Here is an 18034-nt window from a genome sequence, read left to right on the forward strand (position 1 = left end):
CTGCAGAATACTCCACCCCGGGGTAGGGAGCTAGTGTGTGCTTGCTTCTAAATAGAGGCGAGCACCAGCACAGCTGGACTCTGTCAGCTGCCACAACTTATCCTGGGGATCCTGCCCCAGGAGGCAGTTTGATCCCAGGTCTGTAAGGCATCATAAAATACACACATCCTCGTGTCTGTAATGGGTTTTGGTACTAATATTAGTGGCCAGTGGCACTGAAATAAACACCCAAAACAGGCAGAGTAAGGAGAAAGAACACAGAAGTTCATGGTTAAAAAGATAAACTGGAACCCAACCTATACAACTTGTGATCTGAAGTTATTTAACACCTGTTGGGTTGGGGTTAGTCTTTATTTTTTGCTGTGGCTTTCCTTCAGGCCCATTTAAAGCCCAGTTGTTGCTCTTAGACGGATTTCAACACTTAATCTAATTTCTCCAGAAATAAATTCCCCCGTATCTCTGCTGCAGACAGATTTTGAGTTTCAAAGCTCTTTAGCTGGGCTGTAACAAATTTTGTCTCTACAGATGAGATTACAGAGCAGTCTATAAATGCTCACTAGAGCAGGCTGTACGCCTAAACAGTACATATATTTTCTAACTATCTACATTCCTTATTTAAGTCTCAACACAGTACTCCTCTGAGGAAGATGAACATGGCCTTTTTTTTTTTTTCTCCACAGAAAATATTCTGAATTGGAAGGCACCCACAAGGATCATGGAGTCCAACTATTAAGAGACTGGCCCATATGGGCTTGGGTGGTTACCTGCGATAAGCAAACAATGGATCAGACATAGGGCTTTGAGTCCTGAATTCAGCCTACAAGTAGGTATTGGTAATTAAATAGAAAGAAATTAATTTAAGACTTTAAAAAAACCTTAAACTTTGCCTGCAAAATCTTCTGAGATGAGGAAGGTGAGGCCACAGCAAACCCAGCTGGCCTCTGTTTGTGGTACAGTGGCTCCTAAATGCTGCACCACTGGCAGAACCCAGCAGTGCCATGTGTTGTACCATGGAAGCAAACAGCAGTCCCTGCCTCAAGGCACTTGTGGCTTGCTTGTGGTACTAATCTGGAGTTTTATTTGTTTGCCGCTTTGTGGCTGAGTAATTAATGTGAAGAAGGAGTTTCAGGTTTGGCCCAGCATTAGCACATGCAGTTCTGCGACTGTGCTCACATGCTGTTTGTGCTGACAAATTCCTGGTCCAAATAAGCCTGAGTGGCTTGAGACCAGAGGACACACTGTATTTTTGCCTAAAAACAAAGAGGCAACTAGTGAATAATAGCTATAAGCCAGGCATCTTGCTGTGAAAAATATTTTACTGCTGTGATACCATTAATGTTGACATTTAACTGCTCTATTTTTGGCAACCTTTCCTCTGAATCCAAATCGAGCAAAGCATTACAGGTCTTGCTGATAGGCTAAAATATAAAAAGAGAAATAGCTTGGCTGTGCTGCATTGAGGAATTACATGGTTTTTCTTTGCCCATTTTCCCTGCGGGCCGCAGCTAATCTCTCAGCTCTGGGCTGACGTCAATGCCGCCAGGCAGCACCGGGGCTGCATTGGTCACTGTCACCGTGGGCAGCTCCGCAGTGCCGCGCACACGCAGCGCCAGCACCGGCCTGTCCTCCTACAGCAGCACCGCACAGGAAATCACATTCGCTGCCCTCTTAAAAGGTAATAATCCCAGTTCAAATGCCACATTCTTTTACTGCTCCAATCCCTCCCAGAAGGACTCTTTCTGCTGAAAAAGAACAGTTTAAAAAGTACAGACGCAAGGAAGAATATTCAGATGCCTCTGGCACAAGTAACTGCAGCAGCAATTAATGTCACTTTGCAAACCAAAATGTGATGCACTCATAAATTAGATTTCAAGGCATACAGTTATTTCTGAGCATAAATGAGCTGCAGACTCTGTTCTGTGCGCAAACAGCACAAAACCTTTTCATGGCTGAGTTAGGAACAAGACAACGATAACTCTGAGACTTTTGTACATCCATATCTTGTTCCAAATGTAATCACTGTTTGCAGAAAAACACTAAGGTGATAAACACAAAATGATCCAATAGATACAGCCAGATTGCCGCTTCTCTTCTGCTGCTTCCCCGTTTTTATGTCTTTTTCTTTTCTCTTAAACACCATTTCCAGCATAAAAAAAATAAATTAATGAGCTAAGCCTGCAGCAGTTCAGGTACTGAAGCAATGGTTGAGTCACTGGAGTGACAAGACTTAGGCTGTCCCAAGCTATGAGCAGCAAGTTGAATTAACATAAGTAAGACTCACCAATTCCTGTAATACCACCCAAGCATTTGTCCAGTGACCTCACTGAGCTGTCTCTGACAAGGCCTCCTCTGTGTTCCCAGGTCCTACATTGATCCATGCTCCTGCTTCTCCTGCTTGTCTGAAGAATTCTTATAGGCTAGCTAAGTCAAAAGATTATTGGGGACAAGGGTCTTTCTCCTCCAGCTCTCTTTGGCCTATCTCTATCCTGTAATAATAAATTTAAACCTTTACATAAGCTAACAGTGGCAACCCACATAAATTTACTCAGAAAATTATCATAAAATTTATCAAATATACTCTGCCCTTCCGGGAAGAATTCAGCTGTGGCACGTCCACTATATCAATTTGTCAATAAAACTTTCTGATAAGCCCCTGAAAACAGCAGTGATGTTCTTCTCTAACCATTTGCTTTGCATAAAAAACCAGTAAGAATTTGAAGTCTTCTCCCTTATCAATGAGCGCAGCTGCTTTTATGCCACTGGGCCCCACCTTCTGTGACCACATGAGCCAGGAGTAAGCCCACAGCCTTGCGTGACGCAAGAAAGATGAGCACAGAAGCAACTTATGATATTTCAGAATTAAAAATAATGGTATAGGATTTTTCTATCCCTTTGTGAGTCAATACTGTGACCTTTCCTTGTTTACCATCACTTTCCTTGATGGTACAGTTCCTGTCTAACAGGGCCCTTTTGTCCAGCAAAGACCACGCTCATATACGTAAAGAATAATGTAAAAATGCTAATAATACTGTGTAGCTACCTCATCCCTAATTCAGACTCATGAGCAAAGGTTAATGAGTTCAGAGCTACCCATTTCATGTAAATGTGGCATTAGCATCATGAAAATACCTTCCACTTTCAGTCCCTTCATCCAAGTGCTTTACAAATAACAGGATGCAAATAACAGGAGGTCCTTTGTATGGGTGCATGTTTGTGACAGAAGAGCTACAGCCCATCCCACAAAAAACCTCCATAAAACACCTCTACAGCACGAATCTGCCATAGCAAAGTGGAGGAGCTGCTCTCTGGAAGCCCATTGCTGATGTTGCAGGAGCTGGATACCCTCCTCTCCCAACCAGAGGAAAAGTTTTCTCCATCCAGCAGCTCTCCTGTACCCTGCCCCTGGTAAGAGAAGGGAAGGGCAAAAGCACCCACAGAACAGTAGGGAGAGGAAGGATGGAGATGAAAAGTTTTATCTATCACCATTTGTTTGCCCCTCCATCCCCTTTAATCTTCCCTGGGTAGATATGAAGTATTTAGTATCTCCTTTGACTTGATGACAAACACAAGAGTTTGAAAACACTTTGGCACAGAAAATCTGCCTTGTGAGATGGTTTGAAATCCATATGTATGGCATTTCCTGGGCAGGGTCCTGCTCTCTCCTGTTTTCCCCTTCCCTACGAAAGGGTGAGCCAAACCCAGGGCAGAGCAGAGGCTGAGGCTGGCAGGGGGAAGTCAGGGTGACACCTGGGATCCTGGGGAAAGGCACTCCGGAGTGCAGAGATAGAAATAAGGGAGTACAGGGTTCAATCTTTTGTGAAGAATGAGGCAGTGGAGGAAGTACGGCACATATAGGCAAGTTGGGGAGTGGACAGGGAGAGGGAGGGACTGCTTTCCAGAAAAGAAAGAGCATATTCTAGTACCAAGAGGATAGTTTGCAAATCACTGCACTAATAACTGGCAAAGAGCTGCCTGTCCTTTGAGAGGAGCAGCTCTGCTGTGGACACAGGCTGGACCTGGAGACTCCCTCTCCCTCCACTTTGCAAAGGTTTCTCACATAAAATATGTTTGCAACGTCGGTTGTTTGATTGTTTGCCTGTCAGGTCCAGGTTGTATCCTCACCTGGCCTAACTTGGAGCTGGCTTTTTCCTACAGGAATGCTTGCAACCTGCCAGGCTGTTCTGTAGCCCAGGCCCTGATGTCTGCACACCTTCATCAGCATATCAAACTACTGGAAGTTGTCTTGACAGTGGAAGTGTTTTCCATCAAACTGATTAACAATTGCACTCATTTATTAGCAATATATTGTAAAGATTGTAGGCTGGTGGTCAGCACCAGGCATAGTCACGGTTCCTGGCTCCGACTGATCTACAGCACTCTGTTCATGCCTCATTTAAAGCCTAATTTCTGCATCTGCAGAAAGTGAGAATATACATCCATCATCCAGGAACTTAATTAAATATGCCACGATCTTCCCTAAGGAGTAAATGCACTCTCACCGATCTCAATTCCATGTGAAGGGACCAAAACCAGCTTCCTTTTGAGTACAGAAAGAAACCTGTTCCATTAGATCTCCAAGATGCCAGCCTGTCACTGCTGCAGCTAAAACACTGGTCCAAAGCTGCTGGCATATGACAAATCTGTTAACTCACTTCCAGCATACTCCTTATACTCTGGAGCAAATCTCCCAATATTTTGCACCCAGGGACAGTTTTGGTCTCTAATTTTGTGGCTATGATGATTATGGCACCATACTGTGACAGGAGATGACCTGGATTCAGGGAATGGGAAAGGAGCATGGGTCTGTGTCCAGGTGGTACATCTGGCATTTCCAGTGAAGTAGGACAATAAAACTCACCTTATGCTGAGGGCATACAAAGACACTGTTCACTATTTAGAAGCACTATTGAGTTTTCCTGGTCCTCAGATGTTTATTATACCAAATCACTGCATTTAATACAGCAAAGATGCCTCACAAGTTAGAGAAATGGAACTCAGATTATAACATTGTCAGCTCTGCAAACAACTGTGCCAAGTGAGTATTTTTCGACACTTGATAAGCCGTAGTTACATTTTTAAATTGTGTTTTTGAACAAAAAAGATCTCTTCTCTGAGGCTATCAATGCTGTTTGATGTCCAGCAGTGTTTCACTGTTCCAATACTCAGAAACGAGTGTTAGTGGGATTTGTTTTTCAATGAAATTCTAAACATAGTAAATGCACAACTGAGAACAGCAACACTATTTTAAACCCGCCACTGCAGTTAACTAAAATTGATCCCTCTAACAAGGGCTAAAAATAGAAAGAAGAGAGCACACAATGGCTTTTCATATTGCTCCCTGCAGGCTCCTTAAATCCGGGTGAATTTGACCTTCACGCAAAGCTGTCCCAGAGTGTGGGACAATGAGTGATATTTCACATTCCACTGCTCCAGAACAGGAATTGATTTATTACCCAGCTAGCTCGGGAATTCGTTTACATGTTTCCATTTATAACACTGCTGCATCAAAGGGGAAAAAAAAAAAAGGAGGTTTTTGGTTTTTCTTTTATTCAGCATTTTAGAAGCAAAGTATCACTCCTGGAAATAATAATATGCAATATCGTATGAAGTCTTTCCCCTGACTGCCTTTTTCTACTGACTTTTTCCTGCTGAAGGGAAACAAACCATAGAAATCTCCTGATATATATTCTCCTCTTGTGAGAGATTCCATCTGAAAAAGACAGAAGATAATCCTGCAAACCTTGTGAATCATGAAACATCCTTCTGCACCCCATGCACTCCAGCTCTGAGTTCCTTTGGTGCAGTTGCACAAAACCCCAATGATTAGATGTCTGCAATTGGAAGCTGCTCTCAGAGCGAGCAAGCAGCATTCCCAGTACAGCTGGGGAGAAAACAATTCTCTCATCCCACAAGAATTTCAAAAATAAACTGCTAAATTTTTATGAGCTCACCCCTGCAATTGTTATTAGATTGGATCTGAAATGTTTTATTTTGGTATGAAGATAATTTAATAGGCTATTTTTTCCTTGTGGCTTATGAATGTAAATTAGATTAATTTGTAAATGATACTGCTTGGACCTGAAACTGGAACCTTTCTCATTTTGAAAATTCTAAACCAGGATGCTTTAACAGCTTTGAAAGGAAACTATTAGTAAAGATGATTTAATTAAATCAAAAGTAACCCTCTCTTACGTAAAGTTTTGGTTTTATCAGATGTGCATTTTCCAAGGAAAAGCATTGCTTGAAAATCCCAGCTTGCTTAAACTCCTGGCATTAGCTGAAGATGGGAAGACAGAAGAAAGCCTGGATGCATTATCCATTGACATTTATCTTGTGCTAAGGGAGGCTGCAACTTATCCCATTCCTCCTGCATAGTTTTCAGCAGGAAATGAGCATTCCTAACAGAGCAACCCCACTGAGACTGGGGAACAGAAGTTCTCTCTCAATGAACAATGTGAGAGATTCTCCACTCCGGTGAATGTGCACTTTTTCAAGTGAGAAATCTGCACCTTGGAATGCAGAACTGAGCAGATGTCACGTACAGCAAAAACTTCTCACATCCACAGCCAAACACTTGTCCAGTCCCCACCTAAACCATCAGCTGTGTCATCTAGGCACTAACCCCAGCACAATAAATGGTGTAAGCAAAGCTTTGATCAGCTCCCACAAGCTGCAGATAACACACAATTCTGTGCCTAGACATGGCAAAACTCATTCTGAAGGAAAGAACCAGGTGACATCCATCAACTGAAATCCAAATCTTAATGCAACTTCCAGGTCTATGCCAACTCCCTCTACAGTTATTATCTACACTGGAATTTCTTGTCTGCTTTTCCTGACATGTTTTCACCCAAGGACCACAAGCTTACCTGGTCCAAGCTTAGAAACTGCATAAAGGAGGTCGTAGTTGATGACAGGTGTTGCATCATCTATTGGTTGCCACCCTACAGGTGGGGAGGCTGGAGGCGAGATGAGAAACTGTTTTGCAGGCTGTGGTGGTGCCAAATGAAGCTTGTCTCCATCTGTCTCAGAGGTCTGAATCTTTAAAGCATAACAAAGACACTGTTTAGTACAGGAAAGAATCACAGAACAGTTTGGGTTGGAAAGGACCTTTAAAGGTCATCTCCTCCAACCCTCCTGCCTTGCTCAGAGCCCCATCCAACCTGGCCTTTATTATTTCCAGGGATGGGGCATCCACAACTCCTCGGGGCAATCTTTGCCAGTGTTTCACCACTCCTACTGTAAAAGATTTGTTCCTTACATCCAGCCTAAAAGAACTTTCCTTTAGTTTAAAATTATTTTGCCCTTTTCCTACTGCAACAGGTGCTGCTAAAAGGTCCATTCCCATCTTTCTTGTAAGCCCCCTTTAAGTATGATAATCCACAGCAAGGTTTCCCTGGAGCCTTCTCTTCTCCAGGCTGAACACCCCAGTTCTCAGCCTCTCTCCACAGCAGAGGGGGCTCCAGCCCTCTGAGCATCTTTGTGGCTTCCTCTGGCCTCACTCCAACAGGTCCATGCCTTTCCTGCATTTGGGAACCCAGTGCTGGACACAGGACCCCAGGTGGGATCTCACCAGATCAGAGGCACGTCCCTCAGCCTGCTGGTCACACTGGGGATGATGCAGTCCAGGATACGTGGGATGCCAAGGCACATTGTCCAGCTTCTCATCCCCACAGGACGGCTAAATGGAATGACTGCTCAAATCATACCCTTCTCATCCCAAATGCCACCCAGGCAGGGTTTCGGCATCAGTCTCTGAAGAGAGGGCCTGGAGATGAATTTCATCTCAGCCTTACAGATGGTGCCTCTGCAGTAAATGTGCAGTGTGGGGCTGTGACATCAGCAAAGCTACAATGTCTGTGCCTCTTGTGTTCGTTCTTTCAAGATAAATGCAAAGCTGCTAGCTCAGAGATTTTTGAGGCTGTAAAGGTACTGTTGTGATTTGGTCTAAATGCCTAAATAAAAAGTGAGATCACACAAGTAACTCCTGCACCAAGGCCTTGTAAGTAACTTCAGAAAGGTTCCTACAGATTTTATTTCTTTAGTTGAAGTGAAAAATGAATCTGTGATGTTCCTTAGTCATTTGCAACTGAGTGCCCTTATTTTATTTCCATCTTAAATTATCTACTTTAATTCCTGCTCTTTTCTGGTATGTTAAAGAAGCCTTGATATAAATTAATTGTAGTGCAGCCAAACCTAAGCAAGGTTGCAACCAGCTTGAGCACAGATGCAATAAACTCTATTTCCATGACAGCAAACATGGGGTTTACAAAGAACCAGTCTCAATCTCTCAACTCCACGTTTCCCAGAACTTGTAGGTCTGGAAGTGGTTATTCAGCCTGGCTGAGGCCAGACACTGCTCCAGACACTGCTGCTTCCACATCTTCACTCCCTGAACACAACTAATAAGCTCTTGTAAGACTATGTGTACAGGAGAGCACAGTGCAGGCACCAGAATGGCTCTATAGGAAATCAGCTTAGATAGGGAGACTAATCACTATTGTGCACATTTTTCTTTTTGGTGTTATCTCAAGTTTTCAATTAGCCTCCTGAATGTACAGTTAGAATGAAACTATTCTCAGTTTTGCCTAACTGCAGGTTTTGAAACCTTTCAGAAAAAAATTCAGAGCTAGATTTAGGAGATCAGGGCATGTAAAAAGGGATTGAGGCAGATTCTTAACACCTAAATCCAGCTGTAAGATCGTCTGAGCTCATCTAACTCGTTAAATACCTTGTTTTTTTTCACAGTTGTAGCTTCCCATCTTCCTGTGGTTCTGCTCCTGCCTAGGCTCAAAACTGCTCCTATTCTGACCTGGATGAGGAAGTTCATAATTTAACACTATGTGTTTGCTTGATACCTTTAGGTGAGCCAGCCCTTATCCTCAGACCTCTGAAGGGCCAAGCTGGCAGCTCAAAGCACACCTACATTGCTTATAAACACTAGTGGTTCTCTCACAAGCCACAGTGACCACATCAATTTATTAAACTGCTTTCAGAAGAGGTAGTGGTTGGGTTCTCAACCTCCTTCAACTTTCTCTATCCTGGCTGGGGCCCAGCCTGCTCGCTGTGGGAGATCTATGTTCTCTCTCCCTTGGCCAAGGAGAACTGAACACCCACCTGACAGTTCCAATAGAAGATATAATCACCTACAGTCCCAGGCTGGGAGTGTTTTTCTTCCCTCACCTTCTTTCTTTGACTTGGACTCAATAAATTCCTTTTAGAGAATTCAGTATTTGTAATTCATGTATTCAGTAAGGAAAAGCCAAAAAGGAAGGAGGAAGCCTGACTGTGGCTCAGGGTTGCAGCCAAATATGTAATCCAGTCCCACCTTTTTTATTCATTTGGATTCTTTACATTAGCACTTTCTTGTGGTTAGTTAACAGAGTTACCCAGAGACAACATCCAGTGTTTAAATCAGCTCTGAGATACATAATTCTGTGTGTTGAATGAGCAACTCTAGTCCTAAAGGGTCTTAAATTTACTGCAGACCTTCAGGGCAGAAACAGCTCAGTCAACACAAGGAGGTTTAAGTCATCTTCTATCAGAGAGATTGGGCATGGGAGAAACCTTTATTACTTTTATTCAGTGTTTGTGCATAGCTTCTAAAGAAATATTGTGGAGTAACACAGACGTAGATTCCAGATTTCATTACCTGTGCAAAATACAACTTTAACTTCTTCCCTCTGAACTGTGTTTCATGCAGCTCTATTCTGGCACGAGCAGCTGATTTGGGACTGCTAAAATTTATCCGGACACGCCTGAAGCTTTTGAACAGCTGGAATGTCACGCAGTCATCATAGGCACGGAACAAACCTTCAAATTTCTCCTGCAAAGCAAAAAGAAATAATGCTGAAGATTAACTCCATGCTCTGTCACATCAGTCTGAGTCAAACAACAGTCTGAAACTGGACAGTTGTTTAAGCAGGAGGTTTCAACCTGTGGCCTTTGGGGACAGGTGTTCATAGACAAATAAAGGCTCTGTGAAAAGAAATTAAGGAAAGCAGTGGTCTGGTAGTGCTGAACTCTGCAAAGGGTTTAGGGGAAGAAGCCTTCAAATTGAGAACCCAGCAGCTATTGAACTTCTCATAGAGGCTGAGCAAATCTATGACAGTGACATATGAAATGAAGCTGAAAGGGCACATGACTGAAAACAACAGACAACAGTGGGCTCATCTGCACAGAAGCAACCATTGTGCTGAATTACAGTGGAATCAGCAGACAAAGGCTGCAGCTGAGGCTTACATCCACATCAGCACTGCAGGGTCATTTTGCATTGCATGATATGTTTTTTCTGGATGTTTTCTCATTTAAATACATAAGAGAATACACACTTGTTCTTTGAGAGGTCCTGCAGCATCTGGAAACAAATTGGGCAACTGAAAACAGTGATCTGTCTAAAAGAGAAACTTCAGGCTTCAAAACATTTAGTTGTAGAAACACGTTTAAAAGCTCACAACAAAAAATAGGGATATTTTAGCATTGTAAAAGGAAGGTCTGAAGTTTACCACACCCATGGACTTGAAGATGAGCAGAAATTCAAGGCACTTTGGCAGCCTTGGAGGCTCAAACTCCATGATTTCTTTGCAAGCTGTGAGCACAAAGAGGACTAAGTTCCACACCATCAATTCTGACACTTGCACAGGTCTTTTCATTCACACAAGCACAGATTCATGCGAAAGCTGAAAGGGGCTACTTATTATTTATTCCAGCTTTTATGTTTACCCAGATTTCAGACTGCCATCCAGTGAGTCACACATCAAATCTGAGCATTTTGGCTACTGCAATCAAGACTTAAGTTTTGTAAGATAGAGAATCAGCCAGACCAAAGCCCCTGCTTTTACAACTGCTTTATTCTGAAAAAAACCCCATTGGTGAGATGATTTGCCACACCATTTCATATACACTGAAGGTTGTTATGTCAGGGTTTGTATAATTACAACAACCTAATGTATATTGACAATAACCTGATGTGGATGCCCCATCCCTGGAAATGTTCAAGGCAAGGCTGGATGGGGCTTTGAGAGAGCTGGTCTAGTGGAAGGTGTCCCTCCCCATGGAGGGCAATTGGAATGAGTTGATCTTCAAGGTTCTTTCCAATTCAAACCATCCCAGGATTCTGTTTTCTTTGCTATCTCTGCAAGTCCTCACATTTTTTACATGTTTTAAAATACTTCTTTGCTTCTCATCCAGAAAAACAATTTCTTTTCCTTTACAGTGGATAACTGATATAGATGACAGAAAATAAAAAAGAAAATGCAATTTATGTAATCTCATCAATAGTTCAGTTCTCATCTATTGAGCTTACCAGCAAAACAAAGAATTCAGAACTTCTCAGAAAAACTCATCCAGAAGCACAGTGCAGCTGCATCAGGGAGCACTAACAGCCCCGTGGGAGTAACTATTGTCAGAGTGAGACATTTATTAAGGAGTTAACAGCGAAGCAGCCCGGTTCCACAGCCAGGGCTGTGACACCACGGCACATGTGCCCAATCTCCTTTCATTCACTGCCAGCTCTGTGGTCTTCCTCCCCATAACTGATATTCCATCACTGGCACCCTTTCAAAGGAACCTCCCTATGGTCTATTAAGCTTTCATGATTTTCATTTCATTCTGCCTGACCTCACTCACCTCTTCCTCTCACTGCAGGAGATACTTTGGAGGAATGAAAGAAGATAAAGAAAAAAAGGAGGTGACAGCTCTGTGGTTTGGCAGAGGGTGACTAAAGGCATGCAGCAATCCCCTAAACAGTTGAAGTGCATAGGTTTGTACAAACAGGTCTAATCTTACCACCCAATGTCCAAATTGTTACACCTCAGTTACACTTTTTATCTGCTTTGCTTATATTTTTGAAAATTCCATGCTCCTGAGCAGAAGCCTACATCCAGTGGCATTTGTATAAAGGTCAGCCAAAAGCAGAAGTCATCTCAGTCCTGTCCTGACTGGAATTTCGATGCTACAACCTTTACAATGACCAAGGAAAAAGAGCTGGGGGAAAGGAGAGAAAGGGACAGGGGCCCAGTGTCTGTGTAAAGTAGGACTTACATAGCATTCAGAAAGCTAGCTCATTAAAGCTTATGTCTTCATGTTGTCTTTATTACCTACTTCAGACCTCTTCAGTACATTTTTTAGGTGAAATAAATAAATTTAAATACATATTAGTGGGGGACTTGGCAGTGCTGGGTTAACAGTTAATCCTAAAGGTCTTCAAGCTAAACTATTCTATGATTCTGTGAGAGATTGAAAGGTATTTATATATATATATATATATATATATATATATATGTATGTATAGAATGATCAAGACATTATAACAGAAGTCTCATAAGTCAAAAATTAGCAGCAAGGTGAACATTTCCCAGTAGTAGCTCTCAGTTTCTCTACAAGCCAACAATAAAATTCATCATACAAAAAAAAGTTTCACCAAGAGTGGAAGGAACCATGCATGGACTTGAGTGGACACTGGGAAGCATCTATTCCTAATGACTATTTATTAATAAAGAGATGCTCGCTGCCTGGATGGAGCAATCAGGGCTGTGTGCTTGCCCCCTCTGGAACACAACCCAGAGCCCAGATCTTGGTGAGGGACCTAACACAACATTAGGGAAGACACAATTTCAAACGTGTGTCCACGAACAGCGAGCACAAGGAATGTGCTGGGCACATTCCTGGGCTACACTGAGACTCACTCTGATTAGGCACTGAAAGGGATAGATGGGAGAGCTGCAAAAAAGCTGATTAAGTCCTGGATGCTGTTGCCACACTGGGAGAACTTTAAAGCACTATGGACTTTATTCTGCTTGCTTTTCAATTTTATACTGGCACAGCTTTAGAGACCCAGCCTTGATTAACGCTCCTGAAAATGCTGTGGGGAGGAGGGAAATCAAGCCCTGTATTTGATATTATTAAAGGGCAGTCTATCCACAGTGGGGGCACTTCCACTGCACTGACTGAAACTGCAACTCCCATTAAAAAGATTCATACATCTGGATTTTTTTAATGTTTTCAGCTGATAATAGTAACGACCTCAGCAGAGGTCATTAATCATCAAGTGAAGTTAATGGCCCTCAGCTGCATTTTGAGCCATCCCCACTCCTCCGAGCTAGATATCAATTCCCAGGAAAAGCCTTATGCCTTAATTGCTATTGCCCGTGACTTCTAATATCTGCTGAATGCACTTATCTGGATAAAAGTCTTTCAGAGTCATTCCAATCTATAAGAAAATTTATCATATACATTATAAAGACCTAAGCAAATTCTTTCCCTTTCAAGTTTTGTGGATAAATTATTCAAGACTCATAATCCTCTCAATTCGAGACTTTTAAAGTGCTTTTAGGATTCAGTACTTTTAAATGCTTTTAGAAAGTAAGTCTTTGAACTTTCAGAGCACTTTGAAACTTGTGGGAAAAAAGGAAACATCCAAAGTTAAGCAGCAGTGTTGCTATTCTTAAAAAGTCAAAATGTAAAAAGTCATGAGTTATGCATTTATTTCTGGGATTTTGGAGAGTCTTCATCCATCCCAAGTATGTCTCAATGAGGCCAAATTAATGCTCTGAAAGACGTGAGCAACCTTAACTTCCCCAAGTTCCCACTTCTCCCTCCTGGGCCCTGTGCCCTGTCTTCATCTCGTTATTCCTTTACCCAACACTGGGCATCTTTCCCCAGTTCTTTCCTGTCACCTTCTGTCAGCTCCCATCACTCAGTGCCTCTAGCAGTTTCCAAAGTTCTTGTCTGTTTGTTTTCTAAATTAACGAAATTAGCACAAAGTAGGACCGTACTAATTAAAGCTGCTGATTACTCCAGCTTGATGGTTATCATTTAGGACAGCCAGTGCCGAGAACAAACAGAGCAGCATGCAAGGAAGAAATCAGCACTGGAGTGACAGACAAGAGCTAAAAGCCTCTGAGGACAAGGACAAGCCTATGCTGTCCTTGAATCAAAACTATTTCTAGCACTAAATGGGAGCTCATCTGGGACCAAGACCCTGCAAGTCACATGGTAACAGTGATCAGTGAAATGCAGCCATAGGGAGGTAAACAAGATGCTGGGTATATTTGGAAAAGTGTTTCCAGTAAAGCAAGGAGAGTATTAACAGCATTGTATGGAGCACTATAGCAGCTCATTAAAAATGCAGGGTTTGTTGCCTGTATCCTAAACAGATTAATGGGAACAGATCCAGATAAAAGTTACAGAGAGGTGCTGGAATGACTCCAGAGAAGGACAACAGAGCTGGGAAAGGGTCTGGAGTACAAATCTGATGAGCTAAGGGAGCTGGGGGGGCTCAGCATGGAGAAAAGAAGGCTCATGGGGAATATTCTGGCTCTGCACAGCTCCCTGACAGGAGGGGACAGCCCGGTGGGGGTCGGGCTCTGCTCCCAGGGAACAAGCAATAGGTCAAGTGGACATGGCCTCAAGCTGAGCTGGGAGAGGTTTAGGCTGGACATTAGGAATCATTTCTTTATTGAAAGGGTTGACAGGCATTGGAACAGATTGCCCAGGCAATTGGTGGAATCAACATCCTTGGGAGTGCTCAAAAGGCAGGTGGATGTGGCACTTGGGGACATGGATTAGTGATCATCATAGCAGTGCTGGGTTAATGGTTGAATTTGATAATCTTACAGGTCTTTTTCATCTTTAACCATTCCATAATTCTATGAATTAACAACTTACTAAATAAGAAATTTAAATGCTTGGCTTATTTAGCAAAACAAAACAAAGCCTGAGAGGAGATGGGACAGTCATCAGTAATTTACTAGTACTGTTCAGACACTGTATGGTGTAAATCTAGAAGACTACATTGGCATAAAACAAGTGGAAACAATTGGCATAAATAGGTTTAGTCTAGAAGTTAAAGAAGGTTTCAAACATCAGGGTAATGATCCAGAAACAACGTTCCAATTACAGCAGTGGCAGCAAATTATTTTTTTAAGATTGAATTTGGTTAGTTCATGTGAGGGACTATGACAAAGTATCGACACAATGAGCATTGTAAAACATGACAGCCATAATTAGCAAGTGAATTGGGTTCTGACACAGCAAGTTCCCGTGATTTATTTCCAAACATTTCCTTCATGAATAGCTCCACTGGTATTGTGTTCATTCAGGACAAAAGCCAAGGCCTAATTCAAATCAATGGAAGCCTTTCCACAGACATCAGCGAGTTTTGGATTAGAGCCCTAGAACTCAGAACCCGAATTACATTTTATTATTCAGTGTGTTTACACTCATTATCACCCTTGCTACACATTTAGGATATGGTTGTGATTTAGAACTTTAGTCAAATGCGTTTCCTAGAGTTTTGCAAGCAAATAAAGAAAGCATTTTTCCTATTTTAACTTTTCCCATTCATTCATGTAAAAGATACTCCAAGGAACTAACCAGAATAGGGAAAGGGATATAATTCACAATTATGAAATTAGTTTTTCCTGAAATTAGTTCTGTACTGGATATAAATATTCCTGTAAGACATAAACTCCTATCTCAGAGTTGAATGTATTCTGTTTCCAGACAAGCTGTGCTGGTTCCAACCCTACAAAGCTCTCATGAGGCACAAGAAAAAAAGACAGAATCTGGTAAAACTGTGGAAGCTGTGCACTGAAGAGTCTTGTAGAAAAAACAATCTAAGAACAGATCAATCCCCTGCTTATAGCAAAGAGGATGGGCACATCAGTTACTTCTAGAGGGATAAAGGAGTCACTAAGGTGACACACTTCTAACAAAAATACTAAAACAGAAGCCTAGAAAATATGAGCTGAAGTGATTTCAGCATTGAGATATGTCAATGCCACATGAAGGGTATTGTAATGACCTAGCCTGGATATTGTGTGTGGCTCTTTCCATCCACGATTAAGGAAGATGGAGGCAAGATGGAAGAGCAACAAAAGACTGCAAGGATGATCAGAGAAGTTGTGAACCTGTCACAGGAGGTGAAGGTAGATGATATCCATCCCTGGAAGTGTTCAAGGCCAGGCTGGACAGGGACCTGAGCAACCTGGTGTGGTGGAAGGTGTCCCTGCCCATGGCAGGAGCTGGAATGAGATGGTTCCTTTCAGGTCAAACTGTTCTGAGATTCTGGGATCTTGCCTTGGGAAACAGAACCTGAAGTATGAGGTGTTTCCTGCTGCATCTGTCTGTAAGAAAATCAACAAATAATGTGAAGAGAAAGAGACTAACCGAATTAAAATAACCAACAGTGTTGATATTAAACAAAGACTGCTTGTTAAAAGATTTAGACATAAATTGAGGCAGTTATTTAGCACTAGACCTGTAACATACCAAAATGCCACTGGCCCGGAAATAGAAAAAAGCCTAATTGCTTTGATGAAAAGGGTAAGAAGGAAAGATTAGAGAAGAGCACTATGCATTTCTGTGGTTCTTAAAGACAAAAGGAGGGGAAAGACTAGAGGAAAACAAAAAGGGATCCTGATTTGTCTAATGAAAACTTCAAAGAACTGGGTTCATCTGAAGTGCTTTTAACAATTATTTAATGATCCACACAAAACAAGCCAGCAGCTTGATACAACTCACGAGTGAAAATTCCTTAAAAGCAAGAACTCCCACAAGTAGCCAGTGTAAGCAACAGCCTCTTCAAATTCTCTGCTTCTAAAAAGATGAAACTCATTGGGAAATCCTGGTAGTGCATATGAAAAACTACTATTGATTCTCACTTAAAATTCCCGGGGTGCTATAAATAGAGGAAATATTTTACACCAGTGGTGATAAATAGAGAAATCCTATGGGCTTGTCCTGCTGCCTTTAAGTAATGGCAGGAGAATAAAATACAAATTTACCATTTAGAGATCCCCTTAAGGCAAAGGTCTCCAGTTTATAACTTTTTATTTCACCTTTCACTGTAGGCAGCTTTAGCTGAGAGTGTGGGATCTTCCTACTCCCCTCTTACAATTGGGGGAGGGTATTATTTTAATATTCACCCTGAGTATTACTGTCTGAATGTTGGTTTGCAGAAAGTTTATTCTGTTTCCAAAGGAAATATCTCAGCTGGCAACAGGAACGGAAAAATGTGTCTTTCCACCTGTCATTCACCAGGGTATATTTTAAAAGGATATTTCTTCATGTGAGACATTTTGAAAGGGGGGAAAACCAGGAACAGTGGCTATTTTGTCAGGTAATCATAATCACAAAGTACTCTGCAATGACCTCCTGGTTCCTGTATTGTCTAAAATGTGTTCCTTACCTTGGAACTCAGTGCACAGCCCTGTTCACTTCTTCATGAAGTTGGATTAGAGCATTAAGATAGGACTGGAAAGAGCTTGGGTTTATTTACATTAAACATGGCAGTAATTAGCATATTCCAAAATTGAACAATTCTCTCAGTACATGAACAAACCAACCCAGTGTGCTACCCCAGTCCATTCAGTTTGTTGTTCTATGCTTGGCTTTCTCCTGTTTTCAAGAGGTGAAAGTCAGGTAAATTGTGAATCAGAGATGAAAAAAACCAGTAAAGCCAGAAAAAAATTTAAGGCTGGGCTTCAAGATGGAGGGCATTACAAAAAGCATCAAATTTTGCTCTCTTCATGAAGAGAATTGAAGATTGATTTGCCTGCACTACTGCAATCCTGATAAAGGGGAGCCTAATACCTTTAAGCTTGACTATGTAAAGAGTGCATAGTTTATATTTCCAAAGTGATGCTCAGTGGCCTTGTTGCCCTGCAACTTGCAATGAACCAACCCTAAACAGGAGCACACTGGCAACAAAACACAGCCCTGGGCCATGGCTCACACATCCTGCTGTGTTATCCTTACACACCAGGGCTCTTCACAGGCATCTGAATAGAACTTTTAGATCCTGAAGGATACATTGAGTGTTCTGCCCTCCACGTTGTGCCAAAATAATTCTGACAGCAGAAAAATTTGATGTAATGCTTACTGTTTACAGATCCAGTGTCTCATTCCAGAGAGAGACTTTGAGAAAGTCTAACAGACGTTACACAGCGTTGTAGAGACATTTGTAACTCGTCATCTCTCAGAGAGCCCTGATGGCAAAAGTAGGTCAGGAGCTGGAAGAAGTTTGCTGGTC

The 18034-nt window shown here is 42.0% G+C and overlaps 1 protein-coding gene across 2 annotated transcripts in view; it reads right to left on the reverse strand.

Annotated features, from left to right (window-relative positions):
• The window catches only part of RCAN2 (regulator of calcineurin 2), an 83501-nt gene that overhangs the window by 6475 nt on the left and 58992 nt on the right, over positions 1 to 18034 (reverse strand). For both annotated transcript variants that reach the window (XM_038132215.1, XM_038132216.1), the window contains 2 exons: positions 9653 to 9826; positions 6870 to 7041 (listed from right to left, as the gene is read on the reverse strand). In XM_038132215.1, coding sequence (XP_037988143.1) covers positions 6870 to 7041; positions 9653 to 9826 — 346 coding nt within the window. The remainder of the gene's footprint in view (positions 1 to 6869; positions 7042 to 9652; positions 9827 to 18034) is intronic.

This window comes from Motacilla alba, chromosome 3 (genome assembly GCF_015832195.1).
Source record: "Motacilla alba alba isolate MOTALB_02 chromosome 3, Motacilla_alba_V1.0_pri, whole genome shotgun sequence".
Lineage (NCBI taxonomy): Eukaryota > Metazoa > Chordata > Aves > Passeriformes > Motacillidae > Motacilla > Motacilla alba.